The 25,809-nt window shown below is 40.7% G+C and overlaps 1 protein-coding gene across 2 annotated transcripts in view; it reads right to left on the reverse strand.

The window, feature by feature from the left end:
- phip (pleckstrin homology domain interacting protein) overlaps positions 1 to 25,809 on the reverse strand; it is a 206,553-nt gene that overhangs the window by 150,075 nt on the left and 30,669 nt on the right. For both annotated transcript variants that reach the window (XM_072553357.1, XM_072553354.1), the window contains exon 7: positions 24,242 to 24,402. In XM_072553357.1, the coding sequence (XP_072409458.1) occupies positions 24,242 to 24,402 (161 nt within the window). The remainder of the gene's footprint in view (positions 1 to 24,241; positions 24,403 to 25,809) is intronic.

A 25,809-nucleotide genomic window follows, 5' to 3' on the forward strand; every position in this document is an offset into this window, starting at 1 on the left:
GAAATTGTTTAACACACCTTTTTGTAATAAGAAAATATAAATGCTTACCCTCTAAATAAACCTACACTACTCACAGACACTCTCATAAACAAGTGAAAGAGGAAAAATAGATTTTTCTCTGCAGGGATTCACCTTAGAAGAAAAAAAATACTTTTCACTATAAGTCTTAGTTCTCTAAAGCAAAAAAAAAGGCTCAGAGGGCCGTTCGGGGTTGCGGGGGGCGGGGAGGAGGGGGGAGGGTCCTGTATTAAACAGGCAGTTATTACAAAACATGCAACTTCCAAGAAATGTCTTGCTAAAAATTCATTGACATTTTTCAAATTTAAAAAATCCACATGCCCATAACCTTCCAAACTCAAGCCCACAATGATTATTGAATATGAAAGCCTTCACAACAGCAGAGATTCCAGCCATTGATAAGCTAATTATTAGAAGTTGTTTAGTCTTTGGAAACATGTAAAATTTTCCACAGTAAAATGCTATTGTCATATTAGAAGTCTCTTTCCCTCCCCATGCATCACGATGGAAGATGAACTTTGGAGTTTACCAACAACTCCAAACTGCTGATTTCAATCACCAACTATGGGCTTTAGAACAGTGGTTCCCAAACTTTTCAGAATTGAGGCACACTTCAATGATACATGCAGTTCCATGCACATCCTGCAGGCTTGCATATGCGCAATCGACAGGGGTGCCTGGAATCAGCAGATACTGCCTTCAACAGTATATGCTGAGGCTCCAGAGGAGGTCAGAAGCACGGATGTAACCTTAACACTCAGTCAACACGGCGCTGCTTCCTGAAATTTCACTGCATGCATCTCACCTTGTCGGGTCACACTAGCTCAAAACCACTCACTCTCTCCATTTAGCTCCTCCCAGAGAGGAGAATAACGTTGTTTGCCCCACAGAGAATCTCCACAGGAACCTAGCTGTTCTGCAATCCCAGCCTAATTAGACGACATTGCACTGGATGAGATGTCACCACTTGTTAATGCTTCATTAGAACAGGATTGGTAGTCTTTTTTCCCCTTCTTGGTGGGAGTGACATGTTAGAATTATTGAGCAAAGATCTCCCAGAATCTTTCTTTGGCCACTGAAATACTGAAGCCAACACCAGTAGACTCCCAACAATTCCAGGAGGATTGGCAAACAGGCCACATTCCACAGGATACCAACTTTAGATATTACTCTTTAAGACCTCTCCTCAAATTCCAATCAAACATAATCAACAGGAACAAACCAGCTAACTTACACATTATATATTCTGCTAGCTCATTTGTATAATCTTAAAATTGTTACAGACTCCTTAGTTGTACAGCTGTTTTCTGTTCACCCTGTCAATGCCCCTCATACTCTTACACATTTCAATCAGGATACACTCCCTAAATCTTCATTCCTCCAAAGAAAACAACCCAAGCTTATCCAGCTTCTCTTCCTAGCCAAACCACTCCATCCCAGGCAACATCCTGACGAATCTCCTTTTGAACCCCACCAGTGCAATCACATCCTTCCTAAAGCATAATGACCAAACTCCACACACTAACCTAACTGTGGCCTAACCTAAGTTTTGTGCAGCTCCAACATAACCTCCCTCCTCTTATAATCTATGCCTCACATTATAAAGGCAAGCATCCTGTATGTCTTCTTAGTATTAACCTGTCCTGCCACCTTCAGGGATCTGGAGATCACCCCAAGATCCCTCTGTTCCTCCGAGTTTCCTCATATCCTGCCATCATCGATTACTCTCTTGTCTTGTTCCTCCATCCAAAGTGCATCACCTCTTTATCATCAGTATTAAATTCCACCATTTGCCCTGACTAATCCATTAATGTCCTGCTGTAACTTAAGAGCATCCTCCTCACTGTCAAGCACCCAACTACACTGTGTAATCAGCAAACTTACTTATCATCACGCCCTTCCCCACACATGTTCTCATCCATAACACTTATGAGTATCACAAACACTAAAGGGACCCAGCAGTCATTCCTATGGAACGCCACTGGACACTGGCCCTCAGTCACACAAATAGCCATCTACCACTGCCCTCTGTCTCCTGCCACCAAGCTAATTTTAGATCCAACTTGCCAAATTAATCTGGATCCCATGAATGTTTTCTTTCTTTATCAGATTCCCACGTAGCAAAGGCCACATAGCAAAGACATTGTAGCAAAGGCCTTGCTACAATGTAAACTATGTGAAAGTGGGTACTGCAGACACTGGAGATTACAGCCAAGATTAGAGTAGTGCTGGAAAAGCACAGCAGGTCATACAATATCCAAGGAGCAGGAAAATCAATGTTTCAGGTCAAAGCCCTTCATCAGAAATCCTGAATCCTGATGAAGGGCTTTGGCCGGAAACATCAATTTTCCTGCTCCTTGGATGCTGCCTGACCTGCTGTGCTTTTCCAGCGCTACTCCAACCTTGACTACAATGTAAACTATGTCAACTGCCATACACTCACCCACATACTTGATCACATTAGTTTAAAAGGCCAGCACATTGAGGGACGAAGGGCCTGTACTGTTCTATGTTCTATCACCTCTTTGAAAAGTTCCAGGATGTAATTCTACAGCAAGTATATTTATGCTTAGAAAAATAGGAGGGAAACAGCAACTTGAGTTTTAAAATAATTTTGTTTGAATTCACTTTCCCTCAGGATGATAACTGTTACTGTAAACTAAGACTGGTGCATATAAATCCAGCAGACAATTAGGTAATCAAAGACACCACCAGAATCACTCAATCCACAAAGCTTTCACAGATCCTTGGTATTACTTCCTTTATTCTTTTGTGACATGTGAATGGCTCAGTTTTTCTTCACATCCCTAACTGTCCAAGAACTGAAGGGTTTGCTGGACCATTTTCAGAGAGCACTTAAAAGTCAACCACATCACAGTCGGTCTGGAGTCACATGTGGATCAGACCAAGTAAAGAGAGCAGATTCCCCTCCTTCAAAGACATTAGTGAACTACCTGGATTTTTTACATAATTGATGATAGTTATCATGGTTACTAGCTTTAGGTTTTTCATTCATTAGATGTCAGCATCACTTGCTAGGCCAGCATTTATCGCCCATTTCTAATTGCCCAGAGGGCAGTGAAAAGTCAACCACAATACTGTGGGTCTGAAGGCACAAGAAGGCAGATAAGGATGGTACATTTCTTTCCCTTAAGCACAAGAGCAAATCAGATGGTTTCCAGGTTTATTAATCAAATTCAAACTTCACTAGCAGCCAAGAAGAGATTTGAATGTTTGTCCCTAAAACATTAGCCTGGACTTCCCGATTCCGGTCCAGTGACATTAGCACAATGCCACCATCTCACCCTAAAATTATTAAAATCCAATTTAGCATAATCACAGGAATTTCTCACCTTTTGTTTTGAAATGTCAGAAAAATTAACTCAACTACTCAAATATCACCACTGGCATATCATACAAACAGGCGAAAGTGAGGACTGCAGAAGCTGGAGGAGATCAGAGTCGAGAGTGTGGTGCTGGAAAGACACAGCAGGTCAGGCAGCATCAGAGGAACAGGAAAATCCACATTTCAGGCATAAGCCCTTCATCAGCCCTTCCTGATGAAGGGCTTTTGCCCAAAACGTTGATGTTCCTGCCCCTCGGATATCATACAAAAAGTCCAATCTACACTCATCCAATTACTATGCCTCTCATTCAGAACCTTGAAAACAGGAAAAAAGTCAGAATATTGACTCACTCTCACTAATCCCTGAGATAAATAATGTGTGCTCCTTTCGTTAAAAGAAAACCTTAACATAATTGCTCTATACCGGATCCATCAAACTGACATGTTCAGAACTTGCACATAAGAAATCAGAAAACAAATGCAGCAAAAATAGTGGATAATTCCAATTATCTTTGCAGATAAATCCAAAAACTGATGGTTCTGAGGTACTTAATTGCCTCCCCTTGATGTAAATGACTAAGCAATCCATGCATTTTCTACAACAGAGTGTCAAACAAATGGAGCCTCAAAGCTGACAGATGCTGCCAGGGTTAGGAAATAAGCTGCATCACTGAACCACTTACGTACCAAACAGCGTAAGCAGCAAGTGATAGATGGGGCAAGGCAATTCCATGACCAACAGATCAGATCTAAATTCAGCAGGCTTGCCACACTGGGTTGCGAATAGCAGTCACCAATTTAACAACTTCCCAGGAAGCTCCACAAAACCCCATCCTCATCAGTGAAAAGAAAAAAAAACTGCACGTGCTAGAGATCCAAACTATGGCAAAAAAAAAATAGTTGGAGAAACTCAGGAGGTCTAGCAGCATCTGTGGAGAGAAAACAAAGAACGTTCCAAGTCCAGTGACCTTTATTCTAGTATTCAAAGTACTTTTTAAAGATTGTGTGTTATTTGTCTCAACTAACCTCCCAGGCAATGCATTTCAGACAACCACTACCATCTGCATGAAAAGATTTTCTGGCAATCCTTTCTAAACCTCCTGCTTTTCATCTTAAAATTATGCACACTTGTTACAGACTCCTTAGTTGTACAGCTGCTTTCTATTCACCCTGTCAATGCCCCTCATACTTTTATACACCTCTATCAGGATACATTCCCTAGGTCTTCATTCCTCCAAAGAAAATAACCCAAGCTTATCCAGCTTCTCTACCTAGCCAAACCACTCCATCCCAGGCAACATCCTGGCGAATCTCCTTGTGAACCCCACCAGTGCAATCACAGTTTTCCTACAGCATGGTGACCAAAACTCCACACACTACTCCATGTGTGGCCTAACCTAAGATTTGTACAGCTCCAACAAAACCTCCCTCGCCTTATAATTTATGCCTCAACAGATAAAGGCAAGCAGCCTGTATGCCTTCTTAATACACTATTAACATGTCCTGCCACCTTCAGGGATCTGTAGATCACCCCAAGATCCCTCTGTTCCTCTGAGCTTCCTCGTATCCTGCCATCACTGATTACTTCCTGGTCTTGTTCCTTCATCCAAAGTGCATCACCTCTTCTTCATCAGCATTAAATTCCACCTGCCACCATTTGCCCATCTGACTAATCCATTAATGTTCTGCTGTAACTAAGAGCATCCTCCTCACTGTCAACCGCCCAACCACACTTTGTAATCAGCAAACTTACTTATCATCATGCTCTTCCCCACACATTCTCATTTATAAATTTATGAACATGACAAACAATAAAAGGACCCAGCAGCGATTCTATGGAATGCCACTGAACACGGACCTTCAGTCACACAAACAAACATCTACCACCACCCTCTGTCTCCTGCCACTAAGCTAAGTTTGGATCCAACATGCCAAATTAATCTGGATCCCATGAACATTTTCTTTCTTTATCCGTTTCCATGTTGGACTTTGCCAAAGGCCTTGCTACAATCCATATAAACTTTGTCAACTGCCCTACCCTCACCCACACACCTGGTCACCACCTTAAAAAATTCAAATTCATTAGTCATGGTCTCCCTCCTAGAAAACTATGCTATCTATGATCAATCTTCAGGCCTCTAAATGGAGATTAACTTTCTTTTTCATTATTTTCTCCAATAGTTTCCCAGCCACTGATGCGAGGCTCAACAGTCTATGGTCTATGTCTGTCACCCTTCTTGTTCGAGTTGAGCCACATTAGCTTTCCCCCAGGCCTTCTCTCACCTCTGCTGTGGCCAGAGACAATTTAAACAAATTGGGTCGGGCACTGACATTTCCTCCCTTGCCTAAGATGAGCCCTTTCCCTATATGACTATTGGTTTATTTTGCCCTTCTGCAGATGTTCACTTATTTTCTTTGTATAGCCTGATAGGGTGGGAGCAAACAGATTCAACAAATAGAAGCTGTCCAATGTAAATCTGAACCATGCATGGAGTAAAATTGCATTTCCTTACGTCACATGCAGTTCTTCTGCCAGTCAGTCATCTCTGAGAAAGTTTTTCTTTATTTATTGTATTTATTTACTGTATCTGAACAAGTCATGACTTTTCACACCTCGACCAAATCTCCTCTTACCCGAGAGCAACATCAGCATCTCCAGGCTATCCACATGTCCATTAGTCCTCAGGCTTGGAACTATTCCAGTAAATCTCTTCAGTGCCCTTTCCAAGGCTGTCATTAAGACTTTTTATAAAACATATTTCCCATAATTGCTCACAATATTCTAGGTGGGGCTGGACTCACTTTAGCCAGGTTTTGCCCAACTGTGTGGCTTTTGTAGATTTTGCTTCTATCTGTAAAGCCCTAGGTTCCATATGTTTTAAATGCTCTATTAACCTGTCCTGATACCTTCAAAGACTAACACATAAACAGCCCCAAGTCTCTATATTCTGACACAACTGTTAAGCTTCTATTATTCAACATCTGTTGTTATCACACCACATGCCCAATGTACCATTGTATATGAAGTTTCCAATTTATTTTGATCCCATTTTCTAAGCACAATATCAATGATCAGCAAAGTTGACTGGACAAAGGTCACGACACAATTTAAAGTACGTACAGTCAGTGTTAGACAGCAAAAAAACAGACCCTTCGGTTAAACTCATCTGCACTAACCAGATATCCTAACCTGACCTATTCTCATTTGCCACCATTTGGGCCCTATTCCTTTATTCATACACCCATCCAGATGCCTTTTAAATCTTGTCATTGTACTCAGTTCCACCACCTCCTCTGGCACACTGTGCACGTAAAAGTTCCCCTACAGATCCCTCTTATATGCCCCTCACAACTTTATGAACCACTAATTGGTCATCCCTTAGTCTCTGATGCTCCAGGGAAAAAATCCCCAGCGCATTCAACCTCTCCCTAGAATTCAAAAATCCCCCAATCCTACAACAACCTTGTAAACCTTTTGTGAACCCTTTCAAGTTTAACATCTTTCCTATAGCAGAGAGACCAGAATTGTACACAGGTGATACATTCCAAGACCCACCCAAAACCACAGATAGTAGCAAACCCCATCATCTAAATGGGAACTTTACCTCCCTGGAAGCCCCTGGAATTATTTCAGGAATGTTCCATGTAATATTTTCAGTCTGCGGTAAACCCCAGATAACAAACTATGAAAATTGAATCCGCAGATATGGATGTTCTTCTGTATTCTAAAATTGGCCTAACCTATGACTTATACAGCCGCAACATAATAAATGCACAACTACCATAACTGCACAAACCAATGAAGATAAACAGGCGAAGTGCCTTCTTCACTGACCTGCACTAACTATGCACCTGCACTCCTACATCACTTTGTTTGACCACACTGCCCAAAGCCCTACCAATAACAGTGTAAGCCTTGCCCCTAGTTTGCCTTACCAAAATGCAGCACATCACATTTATCTAAACTAAATTCCACCTGCCACCCCTCAGCCCATTGGCCAACCCGATCAAGGTCCCATTGTACTCTGAGATAATCTTCCTCACTGTCCACTCCATTACCAATCTTGTTTTTGTATTTGTTTCCAGAACTTCAAACTAAATATTTTCAGCTCTCTAACATTCTACACCATATTGTGGCAAAGGCCAGATGCATTCTAAAAAATTTTTTAATCAACCTGTCCAAACCTGTTATGACAAACTGCTGAAGCAGGTGGGAGTGGAGCTCTGGTCTTCTGACTCATAGGAGAGGACATAATCATTGCACCATTTGAGTTCTGCATTCACTATAGACTACCGATAGAAACTTGCAATATGTATTCTAGTTACAAGTGTAGAATAGAGTGAGAGAAACATTCATTTCATTTTTCACGATTTTGCTCCATTTATCATAGAGTCCCTACAGTGGAAGCAGGCCATTTGACCCATCAAGTCCACCAGAGAGGACATGAGACCCATTCCTGTACCCTATCTCTGTAATCCTGCATTTCTCGTGGCTGATTCACCTAGCCTGAATATTCCTGGACACTAAGGGCAGTTTAGATTAGATTAGATTAGATTACTTACAGTGTGGAAACAGGCCCTTCGGCCCAACAAGTACACACCGCCCCGCCGAAGCGCAACCCACCCATACCCCTACATCCACCCCTTACCTAACACTACGGGCAATTTAGTATGGCCAATTCACCTGACCAGCACATCTTTGGAGTGTGGGAGGAAACCGGAGCACCCGGAGGAAACCCACGCAGACACGGAGAGAATGTGCAAACTCCACACAGAGAGTCGCCTGAGGCGGGAATTGAACCCGGGTCTCTGGCGCTGTGAGGCAGCAGTGCTAACCACTGTGCCACCGTGCCGCCCACAATATAGCCAATCCACCTAACCAACACATCTCTGGGCTGTGGGAGGAAACCAGAGCACCCAGATGAAACGCACGCAGACGCAGGGAGAATGTGCAAATTCCACACAGTCACCTGAGGCTGAATAGAACCAGTGTTCCTGGCACTGTGAGGCAGCAGTGCTAACCACTGAGCCATGATGCCACCCTATCATTTTGAACAAATTATGAAGATACCACTCAACGATTGATTTCACAATTCAGTAAGAATCAGCTGAAACAATTAAAAAACTGTTTTTATAAGCTTATACCGTCTCAGCATTATTTCTGGTTTAATTTGCAAATGCTTAACCATTGTTTGCTTCCATTACTGCTACTGTTGAATTACACAGAACAGGTTTTATTGACTCCACGTTTTTTCCAATATGAACACTAAAAAATCAAGGACAAAACCACTACTTTTTTCTAAACATTATTCTTGGTATCTGGTGTTGCTGGCAAAGTAAGTATTTATAAACCCCGAGCTGGTGATGGGCTTCCTTCTTGAGCAGCTGCATCTTATGAAGTAAACTCAGTTTCCAATACAGTGAACCAACAGAAGTGATGGAATAGTGATATGTCCAGGAGATGAGTCACACATTGCAGGACACTCAGTCTTGGAGCTGCTCTATTACTCACTGTTTATTAATCTTCCTTTTGCACTCATGCTGGGCTACATCATTGTTGAGAATGGGAAAGATCTTGGAGCTCTCTCTACCCAGATAGCTCAACTGTCCAATGTAACTTACAACTGGATGCTTCAGGATTACTGAGCTTTGGTCTGATCTGTTCACTGTGGGACACATTTGCTTTGTTAATAGCATGTTGCTTCTATTTTTCAGAATGCATGTAATATTGGTCAGGATTTCATTTTCAAGTACATCTAGTGCCACCTCTAGCATATGTCTCTAATCCTTATTGAATCAGAGTCAGTCATCTGATTTGATAGTGATGGAAGAAGTGAAAATTATAATGACCAGGTTAAAGATTGCAGTGGGTTGCAATTCTCCTGTTGTTGATGTATTATGAACCAGTTTTGAGGTGCTGCCTCAGTTCAGAGTCTTTCTCAATACAATAGTGAACCACAACACAGTTGGTGGTATCCTTAATGCAAAATCAGACTTGGTCAATGACTCCACTGACTACCATCATTGATAGTTATTCTCTCTCCTTCTGCCATAGGTCTAATCTGGTAGTTACACATTATATATAAAAAAAAATTAGCCTCAGTCAACAATGCTGGAGTTTATGCTCCACCAGATCTTCCACCCAGTTTTCCACAGCAATCATTGCAAGATTCTAATCCCTTCTCCCTCATTCATTTGCCTTGCTTCCCTTCAAATGCACCAATACTATTGTGTCAGCCACCTTGTGATAGCAAGTTCCACATTCTTGCCACTTTTTGGGTAAAGAAGTTGCTACTGAGTTGTCATTTGGAGGTTTTTTGTGACCATCCCATTTACATTGATGACTTTTACTTATGCTCTTCCCACACCGGAAATATTTTACCTGTATCCACTCTACTCAAAACTTTCAAATTTTAAAGATGGTCACCTCTCAACCTTCTCTTTTCTAGAGAAGCAGCAGCTTAGCCTGTCAATTTTTGCCTCAAGTGTATTCCCATGCACTTCTGGTATAATTCTACTAAATGTTCTCTCCACCCTCTCCAGCAGCTCAATATCCTTCCAATAATGATGATAATTATAATAATCCTCTAATCACATATGATTGAGTGTGATTGAATAAAGATTTAATACAGGTTTAGTATAATTTCCCTACATTTTAATTCTATTTCGCCAGAAAACACACCTAATGTTGGGTTTGTTTGTGTTCTTAAAAGTGACCTTGTTGACCTGCAGCACAATTTTAAATGACTGGTCTTTGTGTACTCAGAGATCCCTTTGTTCCTCTACCTCATTTAGACTTGCACTTTCCGAAACGAGTGATTTTCTCATTTTCCTATCAAAATCCATTATTCACATTTATCTGTTGTTCAGCTTCATTTGTCAATTGTTTGCCTATTCTGCATGTTCATTATTGTCCTCTATTTATTTGTTGAAATCCTCCCCAATACTGACTTCAGTCTGTTCATCCACTCGAACACCCAATGTTAAAATAAGCTACAAATCTAGACATTATTTTTGATTCCAAAGTCCAAGTTATGAACTTAAATTGTGGAAAACACCATGCCCAATACTGACTTTTGTGGAAAAGAGTTTCAAACCTTTTTGTATACCCTTTACTCTCAATTCCTGCTTTCAGTCTTAAAACCAGTTAGCAATCCATTCTGCCATTTGTCCCCCATTCACATTCTCTCACCAAATTTACCGATCTATGACCATATTCACTCATGTATTACAGGACCCCCAACCAAAAGTCTACAGACAAGTAAATGTACTGCATTAATGTTACATTCTCTCTCCAGAATCTCTTCAAAAGAATTCCATAAAGATAATGAAGGAAGAGTGTCCATTTTGAAATCCATGCTATTATATTTGGACTTTCTGGATGTTCTTTTCTCTTCTTTCAGCTGAATTACATTGAAACTGTGACCAATATTAAGCTCTACTTTAAGACTCAGTCAGCTTGATCACTGGTGACATTATCAAGCCATGTTTGGTAACGGACATAAAACTCCATGCTGACAGCAATCTGGGCATCCCTTTGTTCCTCTACCTCATTTAAACATGCACCTTGCAAGTGTTAGTCTCTAGCTCTCTTCAAGTGGTGCAAAAAAGGTAAAGTTGCCATAGTCCTAGAGGACCACAGGGCTAATCTCAGGGAGAGGGCAAGAGGGAGCAAAATGAAACGAGAGCGAGTGGGTGCAAGCGCACTAGAGAGCAAGCGAGAGAAACAGTGAGAGAAAAGAGAGAGACGGTGTGAGAGAGACAGTGTGTGAGAGAGAGACAGTGTGTGTGAGAGAGAGACAGTGTGTGTGAGAGAGAGAGAGAGAGAGAGAGAGAGAGAGAGAGAGAGAGAGAGAGAGAGAGAGAGAGAGAGAGAGAGAGAGAGAGAGAGAGAGACAGAGAGAGAGAGAGAAAGAGAGTGAGCATGAGACATACGACTGGTGATAAACTTGACCTGGAGGTCACCATGCCTCAGGCAAGGGGTAAGGTTGAGAAAGCAGTACCTTCTTGACAACCTCAGAAACTAAACCTATGCTATTGCAATTACTCTCCATTACAAACCAACCAACCAGCCAATTGAGCTAACTGACCCCCATTATTCAAAAAGGATAAAAGAGATAGGCCAAATAATTATGGGTCAGTCAGAATGACCTCAGTGTTGGGTAAATAACTAGAATCAATGTTGATAGACAATTAACTGTCAATTAGAAAGTCACAGATAAATTCCCAAACCCATCCCGCAGGAAAAGTCAGATTGGTTTTGTTAAGGGAATGAATGTTTTACCAAAATAGTTTATCTTTTTAGGAAGAATTAAGGAGTGATGAGCAGAGTCCAGTGGATACAAGTTATCTGCATGGATTTTATTAGGGTATTTGACAAGGTGCCACATGAAAAATTAAAGTCCATGCAAGGAGAATGTGGTAAGTAGAATCCAAAATTGGGAATTTGTGGACAGATATTTTCGCAAATGGAAAGCAGTTTTCAATGGTGTTCTACAGAGTTCAGTGTTGGGCCTTTTGTTGTTTGTGGTATATATTAGTAAATTAGACTTAAAGGTGGGAAGAACGATTTCAGAATTTTGCAGATGGCACGAACATTAAACAGCTTGGCAACAGTAAAGAGATGGTTACTGACTGCAGAATTATACCAATGATTGGATTAAGTGAAAGGTTGTGTACTTGGGGAGGGATAAAGGAAAGGAATACTCAATAAACAGGAAATGCAGCTGCTAGTGTGTAAGGGCACAGGTCTCTTAAAGTAGCAGGACAACCACTTAGATGATAAAGAAGGCATATGCGATGCTTTACTTAATTGGGCAAGGTACTGAATACAGAAGCAGGGATGTGATGCCGGAACAGTAGAAGACATTAGTTGGCCCCAGGTGGAGCCATGTACACTACCCTGGTCACCACATTAGAAAGGGTACAAAGAGGATTTAAAATAATTTTGCCAGGACTTGAGAATGAAGCTTTGAAGAAAGATAGAATAGGCTAGGATTGTTTTCTTTCGAACAGAGGAGGCAGAGAGGTGATCTAATCATGGTATGCAAATAAAAAAAGCACGGTGAGAGAGTAGACAGGGAAAATCTGTTTCCCCTAGCAGCAATGTCAATTACCAGAGGCACAGATTTAAGGTTCATTGCAAAGGAACTAAAGGAGGCATGAGGAAAAACCTTTTCCTCATGAGGAAAATGCATGAGGAAAAACGTTTAGAGGACAGTGGATGTCTAGAATTCATTCCCCAGTTTGGTGGTGAGGTAGAAGCCTTCAGCCAATGTAATTTAAAAGAAACCTGAAAATGCACATAAAGCTGAAAAGTAGGATTAGAATAATTGGCTAGTTTATTTAGTCAGCACAAACATGATGTGCTGCAATGTATTTCTATGCCATAACTTGTCTATGTTTCTTGTTTTTATGTCCAAATTATTTGTAAAAATGCAAAATAATATTACTGACATGTGCAGCAGATTCCTGTAAATATCCTTATCCATGTCCAATATATATATATATATATATATTTACTGCTATTCTTTACTTTGTCTATTCAACCCATGTTGCTCAAGTCCATTTAAATTCAAAATACATTTCTGTACATAATATGGCATGGGTTCAAAAACCACGGAATAATTAGGGATGAGTCACAAAATTGATTCCTGGAATAAGGACTTCTAGTTATGAAGACTAGCAATGAAAAATGTTGGACTTTTTCTTGAAACAAAACTTCACTGGAGAATGGAGATGTTTTCAAAATTATGTTATTGAGGACAGTAACCGGTAGTTTTCAAATTAGTAAATTGATAAATAAGGGGAGAAGAACTAATACTGTTGAACAATAAATAGGCAAATAGCAAAGGTTAAATAGATAGTTCATATAACACGGACTACTTTATCACAAATAGCTGTCATGGCAATGTCTATAACATTCAAGAGGAATATTTTTATTTTACAGAACAATATTGATATGGAGGGTAAGCAAATGTGACTGGAAAAATACATAATTCCAGTTGAAAAGTTAAACTCTGGCAGATGTACAACAGACTATTTGATCACCCATCTGACTGTAATTTCATAATGTTCTTCAAAGCTGTCCTTTGCTATACTCAAAAGTGTAATGACAAACCTTCAGCAATTTGAAATCTTCTAGTGACAGGTGGGTCAGTAACTACAGGGTGCAGAATTAAGATGACTGACAAAAGAACCAGGAGGTGACAAGAGTTTAAAAAAAAAGAGAATTGCGCAGCAAGTTGTTATAATTTGGAAAACACAACTGGTGTCAGGAGCAGCTTCAATATTAACTTTCAAAAGGGAACTGAATAAATACTGTACTCAGAACGGAAAAACTTACAAGGTATGCCAAAAAAGCAAGGTAGTAGGATCAATATGATAACCCTTTCACAGAACTAGGATACGCAAAATATAAATGGCCTCTTACAGTGCTATATCATTCAATATGGCACTTTATTGTTCCCTACACATTGGACATGGTTTCATTAAAAGTCGCAAAATGCTTCAGAGAGAGTGAAAGCATTAGCATGTTATTGTGAGTCAGCTAGCTACTTCTCCATGCGTAAGCAGAGATACTTAAAGCTATGATGTGTGAAAGATTCCAAGCAAATACAGTGGGAAGTAAAATAAATTACTACCACCAATGTCACTGAGGTCCCTAGTATGGAAATGAGGAGTAGAATTCAGTTATAATTTTAATATCCACCTTCAGCAACTTGCATTTTGGATTACAGTTTCTCTCTTGGTAATTGCAGTATGACATTATTAATGTGGGAGTGGGTGGCATCATGGTCATGTCACTGGTCTAGCAAACCAGAACGCCAAGCTGATGGCTTGGGGACATAGATTCACATCCCACCATGGCAGATGGTGAAGTTTGAATCTAAATAAAAATATAGAATTAAAATCTACATAACCACTGATGATTGTCATAAAAACTTTGAGGGAAGTAAATGTGGCATCAGGATCAGGCATTGTGGTAACTTCTTAACTGCTATCTAAAATAGTCCAAGCAAGACACTCAGTTTGGGGTGGGGTGGGGTGGGGTGGGGTGGGGTGGGGGGGGCGCAATTAGAGATGAGCATTGAATACTGACCTGTCCAGTGCTGCCCACATCACATAAATTAGTAAACAAAAACTGTTTATATTCTTTTTATTTAAGAAGTTAAATTTTGATCACGCTGATTTATAGCTGGACATAGCATACAGGAAACACAGAATGCAGGATAACCTACAAGTCAGATTCCTGACGAGCATTTGGGTCATCCAATATTATATTCTACTCATCACTGACTAGAAATAACTAACTGGTAAAGAGCCACAATCAACTTTTGTATTCTTTAGAAAAAACACGAACACACAAAAAAAAAGACATTCAAGATGTTTGCATAGATTTAGCCCTCACAATACATTCATATAACACCCTGTCATTTAAAACTATAACAAGCACTCACCAAATCTGAATATTTTTGCATAAAGTACATATTCACACAATACACAACTGCACTCTACTCCTTTGACGATGTAAATTAGAGCAGATTATGTAGCCAGAAAATGTCAGTGCTTGTTTATAAGAAAATTATCTGCATCCTACACAAATATTAAATGCAGAACTTCATTACAAATTATATACATCGTCTGAGTCACCCTAGTGATGATTACCCTAAAACCCTTTTTTTTCCCGTCACCAAGCTGCTCACTCCCGTATCCTCTCCCATGTTTTATGGATAACTTCTTTAGCACTCACTCAAGTTCATTCCTCATGTGCAAATTTATCAGCAGGTGACTCAATCACAAGCAGCATGCCCATGCAACTGCACCTCCAGCAGAGGGTGTCAGCAGAACAAAAGCAAGAACCCTGACTGATCTTACATTTTCATCTAAAAAGTGCTGAAGCCAATTTGTGGTACCTCCACACAGAGTGAAATCGATGAACTCAGAAGAGGTCTGGACCCAATTTGTAGGACTGGATATTCAGAGTGTGTTAGAATAGAATCTGACTGACAAGAACCATGGCAATTGAACCCAATTCCAGGATACCATTGCCAACAGCTTTTTAATGGTGCAGTATAAAAGGTGTTGGATGCCAGCCCACAGGGGTTGCAATTTCAAGGACGGCGTTTGATGTAACATTAAAGGTGCTGTTATCATAGAAGGACCCTGGTATGGAGTAGGAACTTTTCAATTGGGAAGTTCAAAAAGTGTTGCCAACTTCTTACACAGACTGCAACAGGTTGCTCACTTTAGCAGTACTGTTCGAAAAAGGACAATGTTTAGTTTGCTTAAAACTGACACTGATACCAAAGAAAGAGGAAAACAGGCCCAATGAATGTCAGCCGTTATGCCAAGCTGAGGAAAACTAGGTATTTAGTGATGTTGTACAGAGACAAAGTGTATTTACATGTGAAGGGAAGACTGGGGACAGATTCAGTAGGGGTCAGGTTGATTGTTTGCTTGACAGCGGATATCAGGTAAAAGGAGAACACAAGAGCCCACCTATATTCCAGATTCCCCCAACAAGCCAAGATGAAAGCCAGAAAAGCCTAAAGTTCGCAGGTATCACAGAGAGTATAGAGAAAAATTAGCCAGGATCTTTGTCTAAGACAAATCAAATAATGTCACAGTCCCAAGCATTAAGTGGAGTTGATCAAAGTCAACATTCAGGCATGATAAAGTCAGAGATATTGAGAGGATATAGTCAAGCTAATGGAATTGGAAGCAGCAACACAGAAGGGGAAAAAAAATTAGTTTCATTGCAAGTATGCAAGGAGAAAGAAGTTGCTCTTTTCATTATGTATAGTTAAATGATGATATTTGTTTTAAATATACACTGGTGTTAAGGAAAGCTTTTTTGTAACTATGCTTATGTAATCAGCTATTATCTCATTAAATGGTGAAGTAAGATTGAGGAGTGAATGAAACCTCCCCTGCTTCTTGTTCATTTGTTCTCTAGCTGTATTGACCATGTACAGAGGAACCTTGATTATCTGAATATCAATTATCCGTATACCAGATTGCGTGAAGGAGATTTTAAGGTCCCGACGCTAAGATTACATCAAACAGGTGTTGCCAACACTGATCATGCCTTTTGTTTACAGTGATTAAAAACGAACTCAGTTTACTGAAATGTTGCCAAGAACAGTCCTGGACATCGATGGGAGCCTCGGCACCGCCTCCAAATGACTGACTGCCCGCCCTCTCTCTCTACCCACACTTTCCCTGAGTTCTACACAGGGGTATACCCTAAACCGCAACCCACTTCCGCAGGTCATCTCCCCAACATTGCTCCATACAGGGAAAAGGTGGAACTTGTCAAAACATTGCAGTAAAACACTGTGTGGCTGCGTGCATGTGCGCCTGCCTGTGCATGTTATTTGGGGACTCATCCCCAAAAGGCAGCACCAGTCTTACTGTTGGTGTCCAGTCTGGCTGCCATGGTGCAGTGGTGGGGCGGTGCAGGGCCGACTGTGGGTCAGGGCAGACGGGGGTGGGCAGACCGGTGGCAGGGTTGGAGGCGGGTGGGGGATGGATTGGTGGAGCCGGCCGGGGGGTGGGGTGCCAGCGGAGGCAGAGTGGACAGGGTTGGAAGGGGTTTCTGGATTAGTGGTGGTGGTAGAGCACAGCAGTTCAGGCAGCATCCAAGGAGCTTCGAAATTGACGTTTCGGGCAAAAGCCCTTCAGACGGGGGTGGGTTTGAGAGGGTTCCGAGTGGGGTGGGGGTCGGACAGGGACAGGGTTGGTGGGGGGGGGAAAAATCAGATGGCGGACGGTGTCAAATGAGGGCAGGATTGGGGGCATTGTCGGATGGGGGAGCGGGGCAGGCTTGGGAGGTGTCAGATGGGGGCTGGGTTGGGGGTGTCAGATGGAGTCAGGGTGCAGGAGACTTCAGCAATACTTCAGGTCCCTTACACACAAATGTGTGTCTGCTCAGAAACAAACCCTGAGACAGAGACAGAGACAGAGACAGAGAGAGAGAGAGAGAGAGAGAGAGAGAGAGAGAGAGAGAGAGAGAGAGAGAGAGAAACAAACCCTGAGACAGAGAGAGAGAGAGAGAGAGAGAGAGAGAGAGAGAGAGAGAGAGAGAGAGAGAGAGAGAGAGAGAGAGAGAGAGAGAAACTCTGAGCCTCAGAGGAGAGGCATTGAATCAATTAACCGAATAATCAATTATCGGAACGAAAGTGCCTGCCCATCTCATTTGGATAATCCAGATTCCCCAATATATCTTTCAGTTGTATCTGCAATAAAAACCAAGTACACAAACCAATCTGTTAAGTTTTCATGTATTTTTGATGTTGGCTTTATCATATTGTATTCTGGAACGCAGATACATGTATCATTGTACATTTTATTGTCTAAGCCATTTTTCAAGTCAGGAGCAAGTACATTGCAAGACCTAAGCACTTTGCTATATTGCTCTATTGTTGAGAAAATGTAAATAAAGTTAGCTTGAGAATGATTGCCTGCAGCTGAGCATTTAAATCAAGGGCAGCATGGTGACTCAGTGGTTAGCACTGATGCCTCACAGCGCCAGGGACTCCATGTTCAATTCCGGCTTTGGGCAACTGTCTGTGTGGAGTTTGCACATTCTCCCAGTGTCTGCGCAGGTTTCCTCTGGGTGCTCCGGTTTCCTCAGTTCAAAGATGTGCAGGTTAGTTGAATTAGCCATGCTAAATATCCATATAGTTTGGGGATGTGTAGGTTAGATGCAATAGTCAGGGGTAAATGTGGGTAGGGGAAATGGGTCTGGTTAGGTTACTCTTCGGAGGATCGTCAGTGTGGAGTTGATGGGACGAACAGTCTGTTTCCACACTATAGGGATTCTATGAAGGCAGTGAAAAAGGGAATAAAAGATAAATCCCATTTGGGCAATGGCCAATCCTACTTCAACAATTCCTCCCAGCTTTCCATTTAAAGCTATGCTAGCCACCCCCTGTGAGGATTGTTTGAACAAATGGTTACAAAGGTTCCCATAAAAATAAGGGTTTGAAAGAAAAACTCAGCAAATTTGCATGTAGTAAATTCTCCTTCTCCTTCATTATGACATAAAAGCTGTGTAGTACCCCCATATACAGCAGCTAATGAGAACAGTTCTACTAGCAAACAACTGACCTTCAAGTAGTATGTCACCTGTGGCTGTAATGACAAATCCAAAGTTTGCCCTTCACTATAATATTCCATCTGACAGTCTGGAGCATTAATCTAGCTGACTATCTAAACACTTAGGAGCACTATTAGTCTCCTAGTGAGCAAATGCTAAATTCAAGTCCTGTGAAAATCTTTTTTTTAAAAAGCATAGCAGCGAAATGTCAAGGCTTTTGTCAAGAAAACCTTACATGTTTTACAGACTGAATAAAATCTAAAGGTGTGGTTAGGATGATATAGCTTGATTACACAATCTCCTGGGCAGTTCGTGTTATTTGCTAATAAATTGCACAGCCTTCTGAGACTTCTGCAATTTCACCTTCAAGCTAGATAATATTTTTCCCATAGATCCAAAGTAAATATCAAGTTTCCATTAGCCCATAAACATAGCAATATATCCTAATTTGTCACATCTTCGTAAACATTTCATGCAATCATAATTTCTCAACATAATAAATTCGTCATGAAGAACACTGGATGTTGATTAACTCAGTTGACTAAATGGCTATGTGTGATTCAGAATTATGTCAAAGGTGCAGGTTCAAACCACACATTGGCAATGCTAGTTCATGGAGGCCCACCTCAACTTCCCCCGGGTTTGCAGCATGGTACTCCTCACACTATATATATATAACCAATTGTTTTTCTCTAATGAAAAAGATGCCTCGGTACATTGTGAACTGTACTAATTACCTATAAACAGCATACTACAAGTTTCAATGCAAGTTTGATGGAATTATCTATTTTGCAGCCATATGCAGAAAAGTACTTATGTGGAGTCCAGAACAGCAGAATAATTAGATACTTTTATTTGAAGAAGTATTTGTTTTCATGAAAAGCAAGTGACAAATGAGATCCTACATTTTGTTGTAGCTCTTGTTGATTTTGAGTTGTGTTCAGAAAAAGATGAAAAATAGCAACATGTCTAGATTTATATCACTTTCTCTCTCTCAGCAGCATGTCATTTTTAATTCAAGCAAAATTAAGAAATAAAATGAAGCCAAAACTGATAATATATTGAGAATCTGTGCAGCTTTTCTATCTTTAGGTTCTTTCATTTTCAATAAAGCTAAAGAACATTACCTACTAGCAAAATACTGTTCCCATAATAGAAGCAGCAAAACAATATATCTTGTCACTACTTCGCTGTCTTTCCAGACCAGATGTTGGTCAGAAAGCTAATCAAGAGAAGCAACTGAACCCTACAAACTTGTATTCAAAACAAACCAATTTTTTGCTGCATGTTTGATAGGAGCATTTGAATTTTTTTCTGAAATAAATATATTACACAGCACAAGTGTACAATTTTGCAGAAATTTAGTTTATATGGTTTGCTCTATAATACACATTTGGGTTAATAGAACATCGATCACAGAACATAGAACAGTACAGCACAATACAGGCCTTTCGGCCCTCGATGTTGTACTGACATTTATCCTACTAAGATCAAACTAATCTACATATCCTTCATTTTACTATCATGAATGTGCCTATCCAAGTCGTTTAAATGTCCCTAATGTATCTACTACCAGTGTTGGCAGTGCATTCCACACACCCACCTCTCTGTGTAAAGAACCAACCTTTGACATCTCCCCCAAACCTTCCTCCAATCACCTTTAAATTATGTTCCCTCATGACAGCCATTTCCGCCATGGGAAAAGGTCCCTGACTATTCACTCTATCTATCTATGCCTCTCATCATCTTGTACACCTCTATCAAGTCACTTCTTGAGAAAATGAGAAAAGCTCTAGCTACCCCAACCTTTCTTCATATGACATGCCCTCCAGTCCAGACAGCATCCTGGTAAATCTCCTCTGCACCCTCTCTAAAGCTTCCACATTCTTTCTATGGTGAGGCGACCAGAACTGAACACAATATTCCAAGTGTGATCTAACCAGGGCTCTACAGAACTACAGCATAATCTTGCAGCTCTTAAGTTCAATCCCCCTGCTAATGAAAGCCAACAAACCATACGCCTTCTTAACAACCCTATCAACTTGGGTGGCAACTTTGAGGGATCTATGGATATGGACCCGAAAATCACTCTGTTTCTCCACACTGCCAAGAATCCTGCTTTTAACCCAGTATTCGGATTTCAAATTCAACCTTCCAAAATGAATCACATCACACTTTTCCAGGTTCAACATCATCTGCCACTTATTAGCCAGATTCTGTACCTTGTCAATGTTCCATTGCAACCCACTACAGCCCTCCACACTACCCACAATTCCACCAACCTTTGTGTCAACAGCAAATTTACTCACCCACCCTTCCACTTCCTCATCCAAGTCATTTATAAAAATCACAAACAGCAGAGGCCCCAGAACAGATCCCTGCAGAACACCACTGGTCTTCAAACTCCAGCCTGAATACTTTCCATTTATTACCACCCTGTCTTCTATGGGCCAGCCAATTCTGTATCCAGACAGCCAAATATTCCTCTATCCCATGCCTCCTTACTTTCTGAATGAGCCTACCATGGGGAACCTTATCAAAAGCTTACTAAAATCAATGTACACCACATCCACTGTTCTACCTTTGTCACATTCTCAAAGAATTCAATAAGGCTTGTGAGGCATGACCTGCCCCTCACAAACCTACGCTGACTATCTCTAATCAAACTATGGTTTTCCAAGTAATCAAATTCTGTCTCTCAGAATCCTCTCCAATAATTTGCCCACTACAGACGCAAGACTAACTGGTCATTAATTCCCAGGATTATCCCTATTCCCTTTCTTGAACAAGGGAATAACATTTGCCACCTTCCAATTATTTGGTACTACTCCAGTAGACAGTGAGGGCGCAAAGATCATTGCCAAAGGTGCAGCAATCTCTTCCCTCACTTCTCATAGTAACCCTGGGTGCATCCAGTCTTGGCTATGGGACTTATCTTTCCTTATGCTTTTCAAAACTTTCAGCACATCCTCCTTCTTAACATCAACCTTTTCAAGCATATCAGCCTGTTTCACGCTATCCTCACAAACATCAAGGTCCCTCTCAGTAGAGAATACGAAAGCAACGTATTCATTAAGGACCTTCCCTAACTCCTCGGACTCCAGGCACAAGTTCCCTCCATTATCCCTGATTGGCCTTATCCTCACTCTGGCCTCACGTAAATGTAGAATGCCTTAGGGTTTTCCTTCATCCTATCCGCTAAAGCTTTTTTGTGCTCCCTTCTAGTTCTACTAAGTCCATTCTTCTTCAGATGGGGACAGTAAAATTATTTAACTTGCAAAATATATGAAATAGTTTAAAAATTTTGATCTAAATCAGCATTAATAACCTTTTGCTCAATTTGTTGTAGTTATTCAATCAACTGGACCTGTGCCATCTTTATGTACATTCCAGTCTAATCCTTTTATGCTCCTTTTCAAACACTTGTCTACCTTATGCTTACAAGTTCATAAAACTCTTCAGAGACTTATTTAAGTAATAGATTACTTATTATGTATGGATTATTATAGAATCATTTCTGAGAAACAGAAGTCTTTCTTTGGTTAAAACAGGTCAATAATTGTATATTTTCACCAGAAGGAGCCTAACCTAAAGTAAATTCTATTCTCAATGAAATTTCTTTTCCAGTAAGCCTGTCAAAATGTATGTAGAAATGACTATTACTAAAAAATGAATATTTTTCTATTGCATCTGTAATTTATTTTGGCAATAATTTGCTAAAGTAAAAGAAGCACTGCAAAATCCTCCCAGCATAGAAGGAGGAAGGAAAAGTAAAACTCCAACAAACAACCAAAAACTTTATTTAGAACTGTACAAGCAATGTATCTGAAGGCATTAACATAGACTGACTCAATTCTAAATCCTCATGGGTATTTCAGAAATAATATGCTTTACATGCATACAAAGTGACAACTAAGGGCAGTCATAACCAGTAACATGTATTTTTAAATCAAAAAGAACAAAATGGTGCTTTGCTGTTATCTGATTAAGGATGCATACTAATGCTCTTACTTTCTGTAATCTAATTTCTTTACAACATCAAATTATCTGTATTTAAGTTTTTCAAAGAGGTGCATCATGGGGCACAGCTGTCATTTCTAAAAAAAAGTATCGCTACAGCAAACCACAAGTATAGTCAGGTCTTAGAACACTTTACAGGGTAAAGGATGCCAAGCAAGAAGGGAAGAAAGCGGTTTAGGGGCACATGGCATCACAACGGAAAAGACATTTTGAAAGTGACTGAAAAGTGAAGTTCTAGGAGATGTGGAGTAGCAGCTAAAGGGTTTACTGATGGCTGGGCAGTGGTTGAATTTCACAAAGTGGAAGATGCTTTGAGAATTACACAAGTTGCAGGAAAGAGTAAGACCTTGAAGGAATTTGATGCACTGTGCTGATTGAAAAGAAAGACATTAAAAGTCAATTCTGTTGGAGCTCAAAGAGACAGCAGGTGATAGGAAATGATGTGTCTGCAACCCCAAATGCGATTGAGAATATGGACTCTAACTTAGTTAATCTAGTTTAAGGAGGATGGAAAAAGAGACGAGAAAAGAGATTGTTGAATAAATATATATTTTCAAAGTGATAAAAGCGAGGTTTAGTACTTCATAACCAAAGGGGAAATGTAAGGGGCAACGGGAGATAGAATTTTAGGGGTCAAATAAAGCAGTTTCAATAAATGTCTTAAGCTGAGTTGACAGCTGGGAGTTGTAATCAAGTTAGAGATGGGAGTGTTACAGGAAGCAGAAAAGGATGACTTCAGCTTTGCCACCATCAAAGAGTTAGACCAAACTCAGGAGGCCAAATGGGAGAGAAAAAAAAAAATGAGAACTGCAGATGCTGGAGATCAAAGTTGAGAGTGTGGTGCTGGAAAAGCACAGGTCAGGCAACATCAGAGGAGCAGGAGAATCGACATTTCAGGCAGACGCCCTTCATCAGGAATTCCTAAGCGTCGATTCTCCTGCTCGTTGGATGCTGTCTGACCTGCTGTGCTTTTCCAGTACCACACTTTCAACTCAGGAGGCTAAATGGCCTTCTAAAATGTTGTAACCACATTGATTCCATGAAACTCAGGTGATGGGGTGGCTTGGTGCTCAGTAGTTAGCGCTGCTGCCTCACAACACTAGGGACACAGGTTCAATTCCACTCTCAGGTGACTGTCTATGTAGAGTTTGCACATTCTCCCCATGTCTGCATGGGTTTCCACCTGATGAGCTAGCTTCTTCCCACAGTCCAAAGATGTGCAGTTTAGGTGGAATGGCCATGCTAAATTGCCTACACAGTGTCAAGGGTGTACAGGCTAGGTGGACTAGTCATGGGAAATGCAGAGTAACAGGGATAGAGTAAGGGGTGGATCCAGGTTGGATGGTCTTCAGAGGATCGGTGTGGACTTGATAGGCTGAATGGCCAGCTTCAACACTGTAGAGATTCCATTCTATGATGTCAGCCATGAGAATTTTTCATATTCTTCCTCCCCCAAAATACTTAAATCAGTAAATACTTGATTTTGACAAAATTTGAAACCTGTAAAGTTACAGGACACTCACTAAGAATCTCAACAATAAATTGAATTATTGTGATAGAGAATTATGAGAAACATCTCTTGGCATTACAGCCTGTAACCGACCTATGGGGAAGGATGCTGTACAGCATGTTGTTATTTTAAAGGGAAACTAACCTTGGTGCCATTTTAAAAAACTTCAAAAACAATATTCAACTTTGTAATAGAGGAGAAAAATACATCAAACTTTTCAAAGGGAAAGCTAATAGAAACTCACAGTAAATATTCTCCTCCCTGTTCGATCAAACGTAACACAGTAAACAGATGATAGGTGCCCCAGTATTCGTTTGTGCATCTTCATATGTAGATACACAGCGGTTGGAACAAGTTGACTGAGTCGAAAACTCCCCGTAAGTTGCCGAGCCCGAATAGTATCCACTGCAAATCAGAAAAAGCACATTTATATTCTGCAAATGACAGGAGAAATTTTCTTTAAAAATAGTGCATGTTGTGGAGCAGAAAAACACCACAATTACCACAACAAATTCTTATACATTTATAATGGCTCCAATTAAGCATATGACGTAGAAGAAAAAGTTTACACTCCAAAAACTAAAGAACCATTGCACTGCTTACTAAAAGAAATGCGATGTGTTTTAAATTGATCTTGAAGTTACTACCATAAAACAAACCTTACACCACTGAGGTTAGAACACAGTTCCTCATGTGGTCTCTTCAACAACATCAAAATTAAATTTTTTTTTCAAATTTCAACAAAGAGTCAGGCAGAGATCAATGTCCACTCTTCAGTTTACAAAAATCCTACAGCACTGCAATAACAATCATTTCATTGGAGGACAGATGCAGATGATACCAAAATTGGAGGTGTAGTGGACAGCAAAGAGGATTACCTCAGATTACAACGAATCTTGATCAGATGGGCCAATGGGCTGAGGAGTGGCAGATGGAGTTTAGATAAACATGAGGTGCTGCATTTTGGAAAAGCAAATCTTAGCAGGACTTATACACTTTATGGTAAGGACCTAGAGAGTGTTGCTGAACAAACAGACCTTGGAGTGCAGGTTCATAGCTCCTTGAAAGTGGAGTTGCAGGTAAATAGGATAGTGAAGGAGGTGTTTGGCATGCATTCCTTTATTGGTCAGAGTACTGAGTACAAGAGTTGGGAGGTCATGTTGCAGTTGTACAGAACATTAGTTAAGCCACTTTTACAATATTGGTGCAATTCTGGTCTCCTTCCTATCGGAAAGGTGTCACGAAATTTGAAAGGGTTCAGAAAAGATTTGCAAGCATGTTGCCAGGGTTGGAGGACTTGAGCTGTAGGAAGAGGCTGAATAGGCTGGGGCTGTTTTCCCTGGACTAGTCATGGGAAATGCAGGGTTACAGGGATAGGGTAAGGGGTGGGTCCAGGTTGGATGGTCTTCAGAGGATCGGTGTGGACTTGATTGGCTAAATGGCCAGCTTCAACACTGTAGGGATTCTATTCTATGATGTCAGCCATGAGCTGTAGGGAGAGGCTGAATAGGCTGGGGCTGTTTTCCCTGGACCGTTGGAGGCTAAGGAATGACCTCAGAGGTTAATCAAATCATAGGGGCATGGATAGGATAAACAGACAAAGTCTTTTCCCCAAGGTGGGAGAGCCCAGAACTAGAGGGCATAGATTTAAGGTGAGAGGGAAAGATAAAAAAAGGGCCCTAAGGGGCAACTTTTTCACACGGAGGGTAGTACATGTCTGGAATAAGCTTCCAGAGGAAGTGGTGGAGGCTGGTACAATTGCAATATTTAAAAGGCATTTGGATGGGTATATGAATAGGAAGGATTTGGAGG

Source organism: Chiloscyllium punctatum, chromosome 3, assembly GCF_047496795.1.
Source record: "Chiloscyllium punctatum isolate Juve2018m chromosome 3, sChiPun1.3, whole genome shotgun sequence".
NCBI lineage: Eukaryota > Metazoa > Chordata > Chondrichthyes > Orectolobiformes > Hemiscylliidae > Chiloscyllium > Chiloscyllium punctatum.